This window comes from Acipenser ruthenus, chromosome 10, assembly GCF_902713425.1.
Source record: "Acipenser ruthenus chromosome 10, fAciRut3.2 maternal haplotype, whole genome shotgun sequence".
NCBI classification, from domain to species: domain Eukaryota; kingdom Metazoa; phylum Chordata; class Actinopteri; order Acipenseriformes; family Acipenseridae; genus Acipenser; species Acipenser ruthenus.
This window is the reverse complement of record NC_081198.1, coordinates 12,875,942-12,896,383: the sequence shown is the minus strand read 5'-3', so window position 1 is coordinate 12,896,383 and position 20,442 is coordinate 12,875,942. Positions and strand designations below refer to the sequence as shown.

At 34.4% G+C, this 20,442-nt stretch overlaps 1 protein-coding gene across 14 annotated transcripts in view; it reads left to right on the top strand.

Annotated features, from left to right (window-relative positions):
• LOC117411132 (complement factor H) overlaps positions 1-20,442 on the top strand; it is a 119,695-nt gene that overhangs the window by 48,833 nt on the left and 50,420 nt on the right. For 9 of the 14 annotated variants that reach the window (XM_059031813.1, XM_059031810.1, XM_059031804.1 and 6 more), the window contains 8 exons: positions 803-979; positions 2,873-3,058; positions 4,096-4,281; positions 5,319-5,504; positions 9,755-9,940; positions 10,978-11,163; positions 15,414-15,599; positions 16,637-16,822. In XM_059031813.1, the coding sequence (XP_058887796.1) occupies positions 803-979; positions 2,873-3,058; positions 4,096-4,281; positions 5,319-5,504; positions 9,755-9,940; positions 10,978-11,163; positions 15,414-15,599; positions 16,637-16,822 (1,479 nt within the window). The remainder of the gene's footprint in view (positions 1-802; positions 980-2,872; positions 3,059-4,095; positions 4,282-5,318; positions 5,505-9,754; positions 9,941-10,977; positions 11,164-15,413; positions 15,600-16,636; positions 16,823-20,442) is intronic. The other 5 variants (XM_059031805.1, XM_059031802.1, XM_059031808.1 and 2 more) reach the window with 5 other exon arrangements.

The following is a 20,442-nucleotide window of genomic DNA, read 5'->3' as shown; positions in this document are numbered from 1 at the left end:
ATATATATATATATATATATATATATATATATATATATATATATATATTAGCTCAAAGAGCCAGCTGCCCAACGTTTCGATATGTTGTACATATCTTTCTCAAGGGAGCCTGTCTTATTTTTAATATATTCTATTGTGCCTTCGTATTTAAAACAGTCCTTATTCTTTAAGTCTATGTATACGTGTATGGGCCTATTTAGGAGGTCTACAGCTGCCATAACTTCTGCCTCTGTAGCCCAAGAATCTATACTCCCATCACTTAATTTCATTTTTTCAATATAGGTCACTGAGTCGATGTACATTTCATATTTCATCCATTATGTCTAATTGTTCGATGGTCATTTTGTGAACCGTATAAAACTACACCTAAACATCTAAAGAAACAGTTCCCGTCCTTCTCTATTTGAACTATGTTGTAGTCGTCATAACTCTTATACTCGCATTGCTCAAGTTTTCTTATTTTTAATATATTCTATTGTGCCTTCGTATTTATATTATATATATATATATATATATATATATATATATATATATATATATATATATATATATATATATATATATATATTACTTATTATATTATTAAAATAAAACCTTAATTATTTATCAATTAATGTCCTCATTGCACACACTCATAGTTCCAGAAACATGATAAATTGAGCATCGGCAGGAGAAACCGCCTACACGATATAAATAAACATATATCCTGTCAAGGTCAAGGCCAAGGTCAAAGGTTATATTCTCAATGTGTGCTTGTTTGAATAGGATAGAATATAATTTGTTTCATTATTATTTATTTTAGAAATAACATGTATGCCTCCAAATTTCATACATGGCTCAGTCCACCAACAATCCAAGAAGCCAATTTATGAAAATAAAGAAGTGATTACATTTCACTGTGATGACAAATATAGGCCTGCAGAAAGATCACAGTCAACATGCACCAAATGGGGTTGGAGTCCAGAGCCAAGATGTGAAGGTATTATTTGTTTTTGTATTTGTTTGTTTTATAAGTGGCAGATATTCACTTGCTGCCACGCACCTCCTCAATAATGCTTTATGTTACTTGTAGTTTAGTTCATTACTTGTCTCCAGAATGAGCGCTAATAAATCACCTAGTATGTATGTTCTTACAAGATACTAACATGTACGGTAATTCGCCGAAGAATTATCAAGGTAATTAAAAAAATAATAATAATAATAATGTTTTGCCCCAATTGGCAGCATTGCGCTTCCGTATAAAATGCATTTAAAATTACTAAAATATGACAAACATATAACAGAATATTATTGATGATATTTGCAAGAATACATCCACAAGCTTTGCTTTTTGGCCACTTTTCATATCAACACTAATAGTTACACCACATAGTGGAGGAAATATTGTAACATGATGCATTTCCCTATTTTTGTACATTGGCATCTATCCTAACTCAAACTCTTAAATAAAACAGGGTTATAAGTAATTCCATGAATCTTACCTACAGTATGATTTCACTTTGACTTTAATGATATCTGGTACCATTCTACAGTAGGTTAAAGAAAGCATGTATTTATTCCTGCAGGTGGTCTGTTATATGCATACTTCCACTGTCATTAAACATGTTTTCAGGGTCAAATCTTAACATGTTTTAGTGTGGCTGTGATTACAGCCTGCCATGTAACAAACATGAATTCCAATGAATAATGCATATTAATTATGTAGGTAATACCTCTGTGTCGAGATGAATACATTATAAAATGTTTTGTTTCCTAAATGTCAAACAGACCATTTATTTCATATAGATTTAATAGAAACAAGAGGGTTACTACCAATGTTGCTTTATTCAGAAATAACCATAGCAATTTATACAACCAATATTTTACCTTAGAAAATAACAATTAAGTAATCAATAATATAGAATGCTGGGAAGCAATGATGCTTCATTGCTGGATTTTACAGAAAGAGCACAGCCTCTAACCCTGTTCTCAACAGCCTCATTCTGAGAACCCATACAGAGCAGGTGAAGTACGGTACATGTTTTTAGAACCACCCTCCAGACAACAAATTATTTCATAAACTTGTGTAAACATTAATTAGTATGTGTCTGTTTCGCTCTTGGAAATCCCTCACAAGTGACCACATACTATTTGGCCAACTCTTCTAATATTATTTTTAAAAAAACCTACAACTTTAAATAATTACTTGTTGACAAAAAATCTTTGCAGACAGTGTTGGTGCGAATTCTTCCACAAAACCTTGTATTTTTGGAAGTTGGTTCTGGTTGAATCACGAACCACACAGCGCTGCAATAAGTGGCATACCAGTATCTGTTGCTGATGCAGCTATTTTTAAGAAAATAATTAATCAATGTAATTAATTAACAATTCCAATTTTAAAAACTTTTAGTTTTGCATTAAAATCAACCGTATCATTGAATGATATATTGTGAGTTATGTTATTTTCACAGATGTGTTGGCTACAGTAGTCAGGGTGTAAATGACTACTGTAGCCAACACATCTGTAAGTCGCCCCGGATAAGGGTGTCTACTAAGAAATAAATAATAATAATAATGTGTAATTATCAAGCAAGTTGTTCTTGCTGGTCACAAGAGAAGTCAAACAACCCTGCAGCTCAAAACAAGGGAAATTCTCTCCATCACTTCAACAATGCTGAGGTGAAATTACCAACAAGGTCAAAGTATTAAAAAACACATGACAGTAAGATATGTAAACTATGTAATTAATGACGCCACCCACTCCGGCCGTCTTTGTGACAACTATGTAATTAATATAAGTATTTAATCATGTTGAAAGCATTCTTACATGGTGTTCAATGCCCATATGCCCATAATTAATCAAATAATTCTCATAAAACTTATTTTTCTGCAGAAATAACATGTTTAGTACCCCATAACATACTATATGGAGGCATCAATTCTTACAAACGTGAATACAAAATTAATGAAACAGTGACCTTACGCTGCAATACCGGATATGAAACTGTAAATAAGAAAGACCATGAAGAAGCGACATGCACTGAAACAGGAGAGTGGTCGGTTCCTATTCTCTGCAAAGGTAAGGTTTTATGTTGCACAACTAGATTAATAATATACCAAAAAACAGGTTCTGATAATAAATTAGCTTAAGCAGGTGATAAAAAAAGACATTTCTTGATAAATCAGGTCCATTATTGTACCAGTCCTGCTGTCCCTTCCTTTTCTAACATCAATGTTAACATTTTAAATAAAGTACTTTCATTCTTTTTTTAACTAACTTTAGTTACTGGTAATTAGGGCAGCGGATAGAGAAACTAAATATGATGATGATGTACAAAACTGTTACATAAAACATACTACTGTTTTTGCAGCTCATATTATTGCTTTTTTTAACATAATATTCACAAGAACGACAAAAGATTCCATGGTAATTCAGTGGAAACTCACACAGCTATCATGTGGTGCACAAGTGCAAATAGTACCGACCCATGTCGACTCACTAGCCTAGATTTTTTAATTTCACTAAGCAGTAGCAATTGTGTGATCTTGTGTCAGTCAAAACTATACAATAATGATGTTAGAACGCATTATTTCACAACTAACGCTGTAGATGAAAGGTAGTAGATAAAGCATTTAAACATACGTTTGGTTCATTTGCAGTTGTGTATTGAACAGGAGAACGACTTATACAATTATCAGTCACCCTTGACTGACACACCAAGCAGCCCTCCCACTGACACAATTACACAGGAGGCTGGAGACTCTCTTTGTCCTTTTTTTTCCAGCGCAGTTACTGATGTGCCGGAAGTGCTCTTAGATTCTGTTTCTCCTTTTTATTTATTTTAGAAATCATATGTGAAGTAAATGACATACATTTTGACAGAGCTAGTAAGACATTACAATTATACAAAAACATTCCTTCAACAAAGTTGAGGTGAAATTACCAACAAAGTTAAAATTTAAAAAGACTACCTGACAGTAGGGCAGGCACATTTTATGTAATTGATGGAAATATTTCATTAGCTGTAATCATGTTGAACGCATTCTTACATGGTGTTCAATGCCCATATGCCCATAATTAATCAAATAATTCTCATAAAACTTATTTTTCTGCAGAAATAACATGTGTAATACCCTATAACATACAATATGGAGGCATCGATTCTTACAAACGTGAATACAAAATTAATGAAGCAGTGACCTTACGCTGCAATAACGGATATGAAACTGAAAATAAGAAAGACCGTGAAAGAGCGACATGCACTGAAACAGGAAAGTGGTCGATTACTCTTGACTGCAAAGGTAAGGTTTTATGTTGCACAGCTAGATTAATAATATACCAAAAAACAGGTTCTGATAATAAATTAGCTTAAGCAGGTGATAAAAAAAGACATTTCTTGATAAATCAGGTCCATTATTGTACCAGTCCTGCTGTCCCTTCCTTTTCTAACATCAATGTTAACATTTTAAATAAAGTACTTTCATTCTTTTTTTAACTAACTTTAGTTACTGGTAATTAGGGCAGCGGATAGAGAAACTAAATATGATGATGATGTACAAAACTGTTACATAAAACATACTACTGTTTTTGCAGCTCATATTATTGCTTTTTTTAACATAATATTCACAAGAACGACAAAAGATTCCATGGTAATTCAGTGGAAACTCAAACAGCTATCATGTGGTGCACAAGTGCAAATAGTACCGACCCATGTCGACTCACTAGCCTAGATTTTTTAATTTCACTAAGCAGTAGCAATTGTGTGATCTTGTGTCAGTCAAAACTATACAATAATGATGTTAGAACGCATTATTTCACAACTAACGCTGTAGATGAAAGGTAGTAGATAAAGCATTTAAACATACGTTTGGTTCATTTGCAGTTGTGTATTGAACAGGAGAACGACTTATACAATTATCAGTTACCCTTGACTGACACACCAAGCAGCCCTCCCACTGACACAATTACACAGGAGGCTGGAGACTCTCTTTGTCCTTTTTTTTCCAGCGCAGTTACTGATGTGCCGGAAGTGCTCTTAGATTCTGTTTCTCCTTTTTATTTATTTTAGAAATCATATGTGAAGTAAATAACATACATTTTGACAGAGCTAGTAAGACATTACAATTATACAAAAACATTCCTTCAACAAAGTTGAGGTGAAATTACCAACAAAGTTAAAATTTAAAAAGACTACCTGACAGTAGGGCAGGCACATTTTATGTAATTGATGGAAATATTTCATTAGCTGTAATCATGTTGAACGCATTCTTACATGGTGTTCAATGCCCATATGCCCATAATTAATCAAATAATTCTCATAAAACTTATTTTTCTGCAGAAATAACATGTGTAATACCCTATAACATACAATATGGAGGCATCGATTCTTACAAACGTGAATACAAAATTAATGAAGCAGTGACCTTACGCTGCAATAACGGATATCAAACTGAAAATAAGAAAGACCGTGAAAGAGCGACATGCACTGAAACAGGAAAGTGGTCGATTACTCTTGAGTGCAAAGGTAAGGTTTTATGTTGCACAACTAGATTAATAATATACCAAAAACAAATTCTGATAATAAATTAGCTTGAGCAGACGATAAAGAAAGACATTTCTTGATAAATCAGGTCCATTATTGTACCAGTCCTGCTGTCCCTTCATTTTCTAACATCAATGTTAACATTTTAAATAAAGTACTTTCATTCTTTTTTTAACAAACTTTAGTTACTGGTAATTAGGGAAGCAGATTGAGAATCTAAATATGATGATGATGTACAAAACTGTTACATAAAACATACTACTGTTTTTGCAGCTCATATTATTGCATTTTTTTACCATAATATTCACAAGAACGACGAAAGATTCCATGGTAATTCGGTAGAAACACAAACAGCTATCATGTGGTGCACAAGTGCAAATAGTACCGACACATGTTGACTCACTAGCCTAGATTTTGTAATTTCACTAAGCAGTAGCAATTGTGTGATCTTGTGTCAGTCAAAACTATACAATAATGACGTTAGAACACATTATTGCACAACTAAAGCTGTAGATGAAAGGCAGTAGATAGAGCACTTAAACATACGTTCGCTTCATTTGCAGTTCTGTATTGAACAGGAGAACGACTTATACAATTATCAATCACCCTTGACTGACGCACCAAGCAGCTCTGCCACTGACACAATTACACAGGAGGCTGGAGACTCTCTTTGTCCTTTTTTTTCCAGCGCAGTTACTGATGTGCCAGAAGTGCTCTTAGATTCTTTTTCTCCTTTTTATTTATTTTAGAAATCACATGTGAAGAAACTAACATACATTTTGTCAGAGCTAGTAAGACTTCACAATTATACAAAAACATTGCTTGTTGAGGTGAAATTACCAACAAAATTTAAAAAGACTACCTGACAGTAGGGCAGTGTCTCGAAATCCGCGGGTTCAGATTCCTTTACGTACTCTTTTGAATTGCTCAGCACACACTCTTATCTCAGGGGAGACGTTAGGGGGACAGAGATGTTATTACTCCTAGTGGGATATAGTTCGTGCTCTGGACCCGCAGTATATCCAGATGACTAATATAGAACTCAAGAAATTGACAGACTCATGTATTTAAAGTTTTTTACGAATCGGAGTATGATTAGTACTCGTTTGGTTTATTAACGGTTAAATATTGGATAGAGTAGCTACAGGCTACGTCGTATCCCCAGCTGACAGGTACACTGGGCAGTCCAGTGTCTTAACAGATATCAACGTTAACACTTTAATACATGTATATATATGTAATCAAGGCCGACAAGCAGGCCAAGAACACGTCACCTAAAGTACCCAATGGTCTATTTCAGCACATTCAACAAAACACTCTCTTATTTCTAAAACATAGCTTGAGTCCCTTATAGCAATACATGCAATACATGTGAGGTAAAATAATAATTGATTAATGCTTACCCTTTAATATAAATCGTAAAAGGATATGAATCTCTTCACCAGGCAAATTAAACTGAGTTCAATCAGCTCCACCGTGTTTTGGTTTGCAGAAGATGGACCACCTTACCCTGTCTGGGATGAGTGTGGTCCTCCATTGAAATTACTTTGGAGTTAAATAGGTTTTTCGTCTCATTGGAATACATGGGACGCCTCAATTAAATCCAGTTATTAATCTAGTGAGACAGCTCTTATCCCTTTTACAAATAATAGTTTTCAAAAGATCCGGACTAACTTTTCAGAATTAATAGGTGTCATGTACTCAATAAATTCAAGACTTCACATTTGTCTATCTCCAAACTTTACGATCTCATTTCTTGCTTTCCTCCGAGCCCCTCCTTTATCTGAAAAGTTAAGTGAACCAAAGTTCCCAGGATCTTGGTTTATAATATAATATAAAAACACTACTGTTATATGTGCATGCAAAACACTATTTTTATATGTGTTATATATGAGAGATGTTCTTAATATGTGACATCATCTTCTAATTGATTATGTTTTACTAAATTAAAGGTATGTGTTTCTTTTAACCTCATGTTGTTCATCATTTTGTTAATGAGTCAGTTTCAATTCCATATACCATTGTCTAACAGAGTATTTGACAAAAGATTGTCTCATGCAGTATTTAAGTCAATTAGTTTCACTAGAATTATTTCATTAGAATTATTTATCCCTTAAAAATTACACTAACCTGGCTCTGACCTGTACCTGACTTCTGAATGTGCTTTTCCAAGCAGTTTCCCATAGTCTCTTGCTTCTTCCAAAGCCAGAGTCTGTGCAAACACTTTTTAGATTTATGACCTATAAATGTCTGTTAAGCCATAATTTTTACATATTATTTCAAGATATATTCTTATCTGTGCTAAACCACTAATTCCATAAACCTTAACACTCCAAGTCTATAAGACTTGCAGCTTTTTTCTGGCGTGGAATGTAAGATGACCCCCCTTGCAATGCAGCAGTTTCACAGAACCACATTATAAGGACTCCATCTTCAATCATTAGACAATAGTATAGTGGATTAATAACAAGGTACATTATAGTATATTATTACAAACTTAACACAAAAACATAACACAACACCTTTTAAATTCTATAATTCAATGGATATCATAATGTCTAGAGGTCTTGTTGTTTAATATAAGGAGAAATAAACTTGTACCATTTTCCCATTTAATTAAATCGAATACCTCTCCAGGTTTTAATCTTCTTATCACTACAGCAAAGTCATGAACAAGCAATAATACTTGTCAGTTTTTAAATAATATGTTTTCTCATTATAGCAAATACTTAAAACATATTATTAATCTCATGAAATAACTATTATGAACTATAAACAGTGTCAATTAGCACTGAACCTGTTTCATTATAAGATAATCTTTCAACTAATTTACCTCAGTTTAACAGTTGCTCTTAGAATTTATAATATTTCTTTGGTGAATCCCTCTTAAGATTTAAATCCAAATACAGGCCAGTATAACTGCATTCGACTCTTATATTTTTTTATAATGACTGAACTAGGCTTGACCCTGTTCTTTGTTCATACAAAATCCAGCCGAGACAGTTTTTTTCTTAAGACCTTTGGCTGTTAGTTAATTTATAGGTCATAAAAAGTCTTTTTTCTTATCTTGTCTTCAGAGACATAATTCTGTGGATTAACGTTCACTTCGTAGCTGGAATGGTACTTTTTATCAAGCGTCATGCTTTCTGAAGATAAGATATACAAGTGGTAAATCGTTACTAAGTATTTAATTAAATGTCAAATCCATAACAAGAGTGGACTGACCTATTTCATAGAGCAAGAGAGCCATCTACTGGCGGTACAAGGATACTCTTTCTTTATCCTTCCTAATATCTCTGACACTTCATTTTTATAATACATTCCATATTTAAAATCGCCTAGTACATATCCAGCATATCCACACGTTCCCAGCAGGATTCAACTTCTGTGCCGGGTTCAGCTCTGGTTGGTTCCGCGAAAACGACCACAGGCCCCTTTATCCAAAGTTTAGCATCACAGGTGTGAGACGCCATCTTCCTCACTTCGTACCTACAAGATACTTGGACACGTTTAGCTGGGACACCTTCTACACATTCCAATTTACCTAGATGTGCCCGTTTCACTAAGTGACCTCCTTCACAATTCATGCATTCAATCCTCTTAATATCTTTTGGGTCTACATTTAAATGAGAGAAACAAATTCCTGTAGAATCATTGCATTCAAAAAAGATTCTACAGTGTTTAGCCAAATGACTACAGGCCGGACAAAGTTTGGGCCCAGTTACTGATGACTTGCTTTGGCACATATTACATGCACACATAACAAGAGGATTATGTTTTAATTTATGTGTCAGGGTTAATTCTGCACCCTGTACAATAGTTCTGGATCTGTACACATTGTTGCTATACATTTTCTTTTGCTCACACAAAGTCACTTTGCAAGGTACGCCCTCCATCCAGAATACAGAGGGAGGCCAAAACTCACTGTTATTCATATTTTCTGGTATCCAATTACTGTTCTGCCTCACATCATCAGTTGGCAGAAACAATACAACTGAATCTGAATCAATTGATGAACCATGAGCCTTAGCTACTGAGATCCTCCATACAAAAGGTGTCAATGTTTTACTGACCAGCCTAGCTGATTCAGCGTCACTTGCGACAGCAGGCACATTTTATGTAATTAATGGAAATATTTCATTAGCTGTAATCATGTTGAAAGCATATTGTGTTCAATGCCCATATTGTGACTAATTAATCAAATCATTCTCAAAACACTTATTTTTCCACAGCAATAACATGTGTAATACACCATAACATACTAAATGGAGGCATCGATTCTTACAAACGCGAATTCAAAATGAATGAAGCAGTGACCTTACGCTGCAATAACGGATATCAAACTGAAAATAAGAAAGACCTTGAAAGAGCGACATGCACTGAAACAGGAGAGTGGTCAATTACTCTTGACTGCAAAGGTAAGGTTTTATGTTGCACAACTAGATTAATAATATACCAAAAAACAAATTCTGATAATAAATTAGCTTAAGCAGGTGATAAAGAAAGACATTTCTTGATAAATCAGGTCCATTATTGTACCAGTCCTGCTGTCCCTTCCTTTTCTAACATCAATGTTAACATTTTAAATAAAGTACTTCATTCTTTTTTAACTAACTTTAGTTACTGGTAATTAGGGCAGCATATAGAGAAACTAAATATGATGATGATGTACAAAACTGTTACATAAAACATATTACTGTTTTTGCAGCTCATATTATTGCTTTTTTAACATAATATTCACAAGAACGACGAAAGATTCCATGGTAATTCAGTGGAAACTCACACAGCTATCATGTGGTGCTCAAGTGCAAATAGTGCCGATACATATCGACTCACTAGCCTAGATTTTGTAATTTCACTAAGCAGTAGCAATTGTGTGATCTTGTGTCAGTCAAAACTATACAATAATGACGTTAGAACACATTATTTCACAACTAAAGCTGTAGATGAAAGGCAGTAGATAGAGCATTTAAACATACGTTCACTTCATTTGCAGTTGTGTATTGAACAGGAGAACGACTTATACAATTATCAGTCCCCCTTGACTGACACACCAAGCAGCCCTGCCACTGACACAATTACATAGGAGGCTGGAGACTCTCTTTGTCCTTTTTTTTCCAGCGCAGTTACTGATGTGCCGGAAGTGCTCTTAGATTCTGTTTCTCCTTTTTATTTATTTTAGAAATCATATGTGAAGTAAATAACATACATTTTGACAGAGCTAGTAAGACATTACAATTATACAAAAACATTCCTTCAACAAAGTTGAGGTGAAATTACCAACAAAGTTAAAATTTAAAAAGACTACCTGACAGTAGTAGGGCAGGCACATTTTATGTAATTGATGGAAATATTTCATTAGCTGTAATCATGTTGAAAGCATTGTTACATGGTGTTCAATGCCCATATGCCCATAATTAATCAAATAATTCTCATAAAACTTATTTTTCCACAGCAATAACATGTGTAATACACCATAACATACTAAATGGAGGCATCGATTCTTACAAACTCGAATTCAAAATGAATGAAGCAGTGACCTTACGCTGCAATAACGGATATCAAACTGAAAATAAGAAAGACCTTGAAAGAGCGACATGCACTGAAACAGGAAAGTGGTCGATTACTCTTGAGTGCAAAGGTAAGGTTTTATGTTGCACAACTAGATTAATAATATACCAAAAACAAATTCTGATAATAAATTAGCTTGAGCAGACGATAAAGAAAGACATTTCTTGATAAATCAGGTCCATTATTGTACCAGTCCTGCTGTCCCTTCATTTTCTAACATCAATGTTAACATTTTAAATAAAGTACTTTCATTCTTTTTTTAACAAACTTTAGTTACTGGTAATTAGGGAAGCAGATTGAGAATCTAAATATGATGATGATGTACAAAACTGTTACATAAAACATACTACTGTTTTTGCAGCTCATATTATTGCATTTTTTTACCATAATATTCACAAGAACGACGAAAGATTCCATGGTAATTCGGTAGAAACACAAACAGCTATCATGTGGTGCACAAGTGCAAATAGTACCGACACATGTTGACTCACTAGCCTAGATTTTGTAATTTCACTAAGCAGTAGCAATTGTGTGATCTTGTGTCAGTCAAAACTATACAATAATGACGTTAGAACACATTATTGCACAACTAAAGCTGTAGATGAAAGGCAGTAGATAGAGCACTTAAACATACGTTCGCTTCATTTGCAGTTCTGTATTGAACAGGAGAACGACTTATACAATTATCAATCACCCTTGACTGACGCACCAAGCAGCTCTGCCACTGACACAATTACACAGGAGGCTGGAGACTCTCTTTGTCCTTTTTTTTCCAGCGCAGTTACTGATGTGCCAGAAGTGCTCTTAGATTCTTTTTCTCCTTTTTATTTATTTTAGAAATCACATGTGAAGAAACTAACATACATTTTGTCAGAGCTAGTAAGACTTCACAATTATACAAAAACATTGCTTGTTGAGGTGAAATTACCAACAAAATTTAAAAAGACTACCTGACAGTAGGGCAGTGTCTCGAAATCCGCGGGTTCAGATTCCTTTACGTACTCTTTTGAATTGCTCAGCACACACTCTTATCTCAGGGGAGACGTTAGGGGGACAGAGATGTTATTACTCCTAGTGGGATATAGTTCGTGCTCTGGACCCGCAGTATATCCAGATGACTAATATAGAACTCAAGAAATTGACAGACTCATGTATTTAAAGTTTTTTACGAATCGGAGTATGATTAGTACTCGTTTGGTTTATTAACGGTTAAATATTGGATAGAGTAGCTACAGGCTACGTCGTATCCCCAGCTGACAGGTACACTGGGCAGTCCAGTGTCTTAACAGATATCAACGTTAACACTTTAATACATGTATATATATGTAATCAAGGCCGACAAGCAGGCCAAGAACACGTCACCTAAAGTACCCAATGGTCTATTTCAGCACATTCAACAAAACACTCTCTTATTTCTAAAACATAGCTTGAGTCCCTTATAGCAATACATGCAATACATGTGAGGTAAAATAATAATTGATTAATGCTTACCCTTTAATATAAATCGTAAAAGGATATGAATCTCTTCACCAGGCAAATTAAACTGAGTTCAATCAGCTCCACCGTGTTTTGGTTTGCAGAAGATGGACCACCTTACCCTGTCTGGGATGAGTGTGGTCCTCCATTGAAATTACTTTGGAGTTAAATAGGTTTTTCGTCTCATTGGAATACATGGGACGCCTCAATTAAATCCAGTTATTAATCTAGTGAGACAGCTCTTATCCCTTTTACAAATAATAGTTTTCAAAAGATCCGGACTAACTTTTCAGAATTAATAGGTGTCATGTACTCAATAAATTCAAGACTTCACATTTGTCTATCTCCAAACTTTACGATCTCATTTCTTGCTTTCCTCCGAGCCCCTCCTTTATCTGAAAAGTTAAGTGAACCAAAGTTCCCAGGATCTTGGTTTATAATATAATATAAAAACACTACTGTTATATGTGCATGCAAAACACTATTTTTATATGTGTTATATATGAGAGATGTTCTTAATATGTGACATCATCTTCTAATTGATTATGTTTTACTAAATTAAAGGTATGTGTTTCTTTTAACCTCATGTTGTTCATCATTTTGTTAATGAGTCAGTTTCAATTCCATATACCATTGTCTAACAGAGTATTTGACAAAAGATTGTCTCATGCAGTATTTAAGTCAATTAGTTTCACTAGAATTATTTCATTAGAATTATTTATCCCTTAAAAATTACACTAACCTGGCTCTGACCTGTACCTGACTTCTGAATGTGCTTTTCCAAGCAGTTTCCCATAGTCTCTTGCTTCTTCCAAAGCCAGAGTCTGTGCAAACACTTTTTAGATTTATGACCTATAAATGTCTGTTAAGCCATAATTTTTACATATTATTTCAAGATATATTCTTATCTGTGCTAAACCACTAATTCCATAAACCTTAACACTCCAAGTCTATAAGACTTGCAGCTTTTTTCTGGCGTGGAATGTAAGATGACCCCCCTTGCAATGCAGCAGTTTCACAGAACCACATTATAAGGACTCCATCTTCAATCATTAGACAATAGTATAGTGGATTAATAACAAGGTACATTATAGTATATTATTACAAACTTAACACAAAAACATAACACAACACCTTTTAAATTCTATAATTCAATGGATATCATAATGTCTAGAGGTCTTGTTGTTTAATATAAGGAGAAATAAACTTGTACCATTTTCCCATTTAATTAAATCGAATACCTCTCCAGGTTTTAATCTTCTTATCACTACAGCAAAGTCATGAACAAGCAATAATACTTGTCAGTTTTTAAATAATATGTTTTCTCATTATAGCAAATACTTAAAACATATTATTAATCTCATGAAATAACTATTATGAACTATAAACAGTGTCAATTAGCACTGAACCTGTTTCATTATAAGATAATCTTTCAACTAATTTACCTCAGTTTAACAGTTGCTCTTAGAATTTATAATATTTCTTTGGTGAATCCCTCTTAAGATTTAAATCCAAATACAGGCCAGTATAACTGCATTCGACTCTTATATTTTTTTATAATGACTGAACTAGGCTTGACCCTGTTCTTTGTTCATACAAAATCCAGCCGAGACAGTTTTTTTCTTAAGACCTTTGGCTGTTAGTTAATTTATAGGTCATAAAAAGTCTTTTTTCTTATCTTGTCTTCAGAGACATAATTCTGTGGATTAACGTTCACTTCGTAGCTGGAATGGTACTTTTTATCAAGCGTCATGCTTTCTGAAGATAAGATATACAAGTGGTAAATCGTTACTAAGTATTTAATTAAATGTCAAATCCATAACAAGAGTGGACTGACCTATTTCATAGAGCAAGAGAGCCATCTACTGGCGGTACAAGGATACTCTTTCTTTATCCTTCCTAATATCTCTGACACTTCATTTTTATAATACATTCCATATTTAAAATCGCCTAGTACATATCCAGCATATCCACACGTTCCCAGCAGGATTCAACTTCTGTGCCGGGTTCAGCTCTGGTTGGTTCCGCGAAAACGACCACAGGCCCCTTTATCCAAAGTTTAGCATCACAGGTGTGAGACGCCATCTTCCTCACTTCGTACCTACAAGATACTTGGACACGTTTAGCTGGGACACCTTCTACACATTCCAATTTACCTAGATGTGCCCGTTTCACTAAGTGACCTCCTTCACAATTCATGCATTCAATCCTCTTAATATCTTTTGGGTCTACATTTAAATGAGAGAAACAAATTCCTGTAGAATCATTGCATTCAAAAAAGATTCTACAGTGTTTAGCCAAATGACTACAGGCCGGACAAAGTTTGGGCCCAGTTACTGATGACTTGCTTTGGCACATATTACATGCACACATAACAAGAGGATTATGTTTTAATTTATGTGTCAGGGTTAATTCTGCACCCTGTACAATAGTTCTGGATCTGTACACATTGTTGCTATACATTTTCTTTTGCTCACACAAAGTCACTTTGCAAGGTACGCCCTCCATCCAGAATACAGAGGGAGGCCAAAACTCACTGTTATTCATATTTTCTGGTATCCAATTACTGTTCTGCCTCACATCATCAGTTGGCAGAAACAATACAACTGAATCTGAATCAATTGATGAACCATGAGCCTTAGCTACTGAGATCCTCCATACAAAAGGTGTCAATGTTTTACTGACCAGCCTAGCTGATTCAGCGTCACTTGCGACAGCAGGCACATTTTATGTAATTAATGGAAATATTTCATTAGCTGTAATCATGTTGAAAGCATATTGTGTTCAATGCCCATATTGTGACTAATTAATCAAATCATTCTCAAAACACTTATTTTTCCACAGCAATAACATGTGTAATACACCATAACATACTAAATGGAGGCATCGATTCTTACAAACGCGAATTCAAAATGAATGAAGCAGTGACCTTACGCTGCAATAACGGATATCAAACTGAAAATAAGAAAGACCTTGAAAGAGCGACATGCACTGAAACAGGAGAGTGGTCAATTACTCTTGACTGCAAAGGTAAGGTTTTATGTTGCACAACTAGATTAATAATATACCAAAAAACAAATTCTGATAATAAATTAGCTTAAGCAGGTGATAAAGAAAGACATTTCTTGATAAATCAGGTCCATTATTGTACCAGTCCTGCTGTCCCTTCCTTTTCTAACATCAATGTTAACATTTTAAATAAAGTACTTCATTCTTTTTTAACTAACTTTAGTTACTGGTAATTAGGGCAGCATATAGAGAAACTAAATATGATGATGATGTACAAAACTGTTACATAAAACATATTACTGTTTTTGCAGCTCATATTATTGCTTTTTTAACATAATATTCACAAGAACGACGAAAGATTCCATGGTAATTCAGTGGAAACTCACACAGCTATCATGTGGTGCTCAAGTGCAAATAGTGCCGATACATATCGACTCACTAGCCTAGATTTTGTAATTTCACTAAGCAGTAGCAATTGTGTGATCTTGTGTCAGTCAAAACTATACAATAATGACGTTAGAACACATTATTTCACAACTAAAGCTGTAGATGAAAGGCAGTAGATAGAGCATTTAAACATACGTTCACTTCATTTGCAGTTGTGTATTGAACAGGAGAACGACTTATACAATTATCAGTCCCCCTTGACTGACACACCAAGCAGCCCTGCCACTGACACAATTACATAGGAGGCTGGAGACTCTCTTTGTCCTTTTTTTTCCAGCGCAGTTACTGATGTGCCGGAAGTGCTCTTAGATTCTGTTTCTCCTTTTTATTTATTTTAGAAATCATATGTGAAGTAAATAACATACATTTTGACAGAGCTAGTAAGACATTACAATTATACAAAAACATTCCTTCAACAAAGTTGAGGTGAAATTACCAACAAAGTTAAAATTTAAAAAGACTACCTGACAGTAGTAGGGCAGGCACATTTTATGTAATTGATGGAAATATTTCATTAGCTGTAATCATGTTGAAAGCATTGTTACATGGTGTTCAATGCCCATATGCCCATAATTAATCAAATAATTCTCATAAAACTTATTTTTCCACAGCAATAACATGTGTAATACACCATAACATACTAAATGGAGGCATCGATTCTTACAAACTCGAATTCAAAATGAATGAAGCAGTGACCTTACGCTGCAATAACGGATATCAAACTGAAAATAAGAAAGACCTTGAAAGAGCGACATGCACTGAAACAGGAAAGTGGTCGATTACTCTTGAGTGCAAAGGTAAGGTTTTATGTTGCACAACTAGATTAATAATATACCAAAAACAAATTCTGATAATAAATTAGCTTGAGCAGACGATAAAGAAAGACATTTCTTGATAAATCAGGTCCATTATTGTACCAGTCCTGCTGTCCCTTCATTTTCTAACATCAATGTTAACATTTTAAATAAAGTACTTTCATTCTTTTTTTAACAAACTTTAGTTACTGGTAATTAGGGAAGCAGATTGAGAATCTAAATATGATGATGATGTACAAAACTGTTACATAAAACATACTACTGTTTTTGCAGCTCATATTATTGCATTTTTTTACCATAATATTCACAAGAACGACGAAAGATTCCATGGTAATTCGGTAGAAACACAAACAGCTATCATGTGGTGCACAAGTGCAAATAGTACCGACACATGTTGACTCACTAGCCTAGATTTTGTAATTTCACTAAGCAGTAGCAATTGTGTGATCTTGTGTCAGTCAAAACTATACAATAATGACGTTAGAACACATTATTGCACAACTAAAGCTGTAGATGAAAGGCAGTAGATAGAGCACTTAAACATACGTTCGCTTCATTTGCAGTTCTGTATTGAACAGGAGAACGACTTATACAATTATCAATCACCCTTGACTGACGCACCAAGCAGCTCTGCCACTGACACAATTACACAGGAGGCTGGAGACTCTCTTTGTCCTTTTTTTTCCAGCGCAGTTACTGATGTGCCAGAAGTGCTCTTAGATTCTTTTTCTCCTTTTTATTTATTTTAGAAATCACATGTGAAGAAACTAACATACATTTTGTCAGAGCTAGTAAGACTTCACAATTATACAAAAACATTGCTTGTTGAGGTGAAATTACCAACAAAATTTAAAAAGACTACCTGACAGTAGGGCAGTGTCTCGAAATCCGCGGGTTCAGATTCCTTTACGTACTCTTTTGAATTGCTCAGCACACACTCTTATCTCAGGGGAGACGTTAGGGGGACAGAGATGTTATTACTCCTAGTGGGATATAGTTCGTGCTCTGGACCCGCAGTATATCCAGATGACTAATATAGAACTCAAGAAATTGACAGACTCATGTATTTAAAGTTTTTTACGAATCGGAGTATGATTAGTACTCGTTTGGTTTATTAACGGTTAAATATTGGATAGAGTAGCTACAGGCTACGTCGTATCCCCAGCTGACAGGTACACTGGGCAGTCCAGTGTCTTAACAGATATCAACGTTAACACTTTAATACATGTATATATATGTAATCAAGGCCGACAAGCAGGCCAAGAACACGTCACCTAAAGTACCCAATGGTCTATTTCAGCACATTCAACAAAACACTCTCTTATTTCTAAAACATAGCTTGAGTCCCTTATAGCAATACATGCAATACATGTGAGGTAAAATAATAATTGATTAATGCTTACCCTTTAATATAAATCGTAAAAGGATATGAATCTCTTCACCAGGCAAATTAAACTGAGTTCAATCAGCTCCACCGTGTTTTGGTTTGCAGAAGATGGACCACCTTACCCTGTCTGGGATGAGTGTGGTCCTCCATTGAAATTACTTTGGAGTTAAATAGGTTTTTCGTCTCATTGGAATACATGGGACGCCTCAATTAAATCCAGTTATTAATCTAGTGAGACAGCTCTTATCCCTTTTACAAATAATAGTTTTCAAAAGATCCGGACTAACTTTTCAGAATTAATAGGTGTCATGTACTCAATAAATTCAAGACTTCACATTTGTCTATCTCCAAACTTTACGATCTCATTTCTTGCTTTCCTCCGAGCCCCTCCTTTATCTGAAAAGTTAAGTGAACCAAAGTTCCCAGGATCTTGGTTTATAATATAATATAAAAACACTACTGTTATATGTGCATGCAAAACACTATTTTTATATGTGTTATATATGAGAGATGTTCTTAATATGTGACATCATCTTCTAATTGATTATGTTTTACTAAATTAAAGGTATGTGTTTCTTTTAACCTCATGTTGTTCATCATTTTGTTAATGAGTCAGTTTCAATTCCATATACCATTGTCTAACAGAGTATTTGACAAAAGATTGTCTCATGCAGTATTTAAGTCAATTAGTTTCACTAGAATTATTTCATTAGAATTATTTATCCCTTAAAAATTACACTAACCTGGCTCTGACCTGTACCTGACTTCTGAATGTGCTTTTCCAAGCAGTTTCCCATAGTCTCTTGCTTCTTCCAAAGCCAGAGTCTGTGCAAACACTTTTTAGATTTATGACCTATAAATGTCTGTTAAGCCATAATTTTTACATATTATTTCAAGATATATTCTTATCTGTGCTAAACCACTAATTCCATAAACCTTAACACTCCAAGTCTATAAGACTTGCAGCTTTTTTCTGGCGTGGAATGTAAGATGACCCCCCTTGCAATGCAGCAGTTTCACAGAACCACATTATAAGGACTCCATCTTCAATCATTAGACAATAGTATAGTGGATTAATAACAAGGTACATTATAGTATATTATTACAAACTTAACACAAAAACATAACACAACACCTTTTAAATTCTATAATTCAATGGATATCATAATGTCTAGAGGTCTTGTTGTTTAATATAAGGAGAAATAAACTTGTACCATTTTCCCATTTAATTAAATCGAATACCTCTCCAGGTTTTAATCTTCTTATCACTACAGCAAAGTCATGAACAAGCAATAATACTTGTCAGTTTTTAAATAATATGTTTTCTCATTATAGCAAATACTTAAAACATATTATTAATCTCATGAAATAACTATTATGAACTATAAACAGTGTCAATTAGCACTGAACCTGTTTCATTATAAGATAATCTTTCAACTAATTTACCTCAGTTTAACAGTTGCTCTTAGAATTTATAATATTTCTTTGGTGAATCCCTCTTAAGATTTAAATCCAAATACAGGCCAGTATAACTGCATTCGACTCTTATATTTTTTTATAATGACTGAACTAGGCTTGACCCTGTTCTTTGTTCATACAAAATCCAGCCGAGACAGTTTTTTTCTTAAGACCTTTGGCTGTTAGTTAATTTATAGGTCATAAAAAGTCTTTTTTCTTATCTTGTCTTCAGAGACATAATTCTGTGGATTAACGTTCACTTCGTAGCTGGAATGGTACTTTTTATCAAGCGTCATGCTTTCTGAAGATAAGATATACAAGTGGTAAATCGTTACTAAGTATTTAATTAAATGTCAAATCCATAACAAGAGTGGACTGACCTATTTCATAGAGCAAGAGAGCCATCTACTGGCGGTACAAGGATACTCTTTCTTTATCCTTCCTAATATCTCTGACACTTCATTTTTATAATACATTCCATATTTAAAATCGCCTAGTACATATCCAGCATATCCACACGTTCCCAGCAGGATTCAACTTCTGTGCCGGGTTCAGCTCTGGTTGGTTCCGCGAAAACGACCACAGGCCCCTTTATCCAAAGTTTAGCATCACAGGTGTGAGACGCCATCTTCCTCACTTCGTACCTACAAGATACTTGGACACGTTTAGCTGGGACACCTTCTACACATTCCAATTTACCTAGATGTGCCCGTTTCACTAAGTGACCTCCTTCACAATTCATGCATTCAATCCTCTT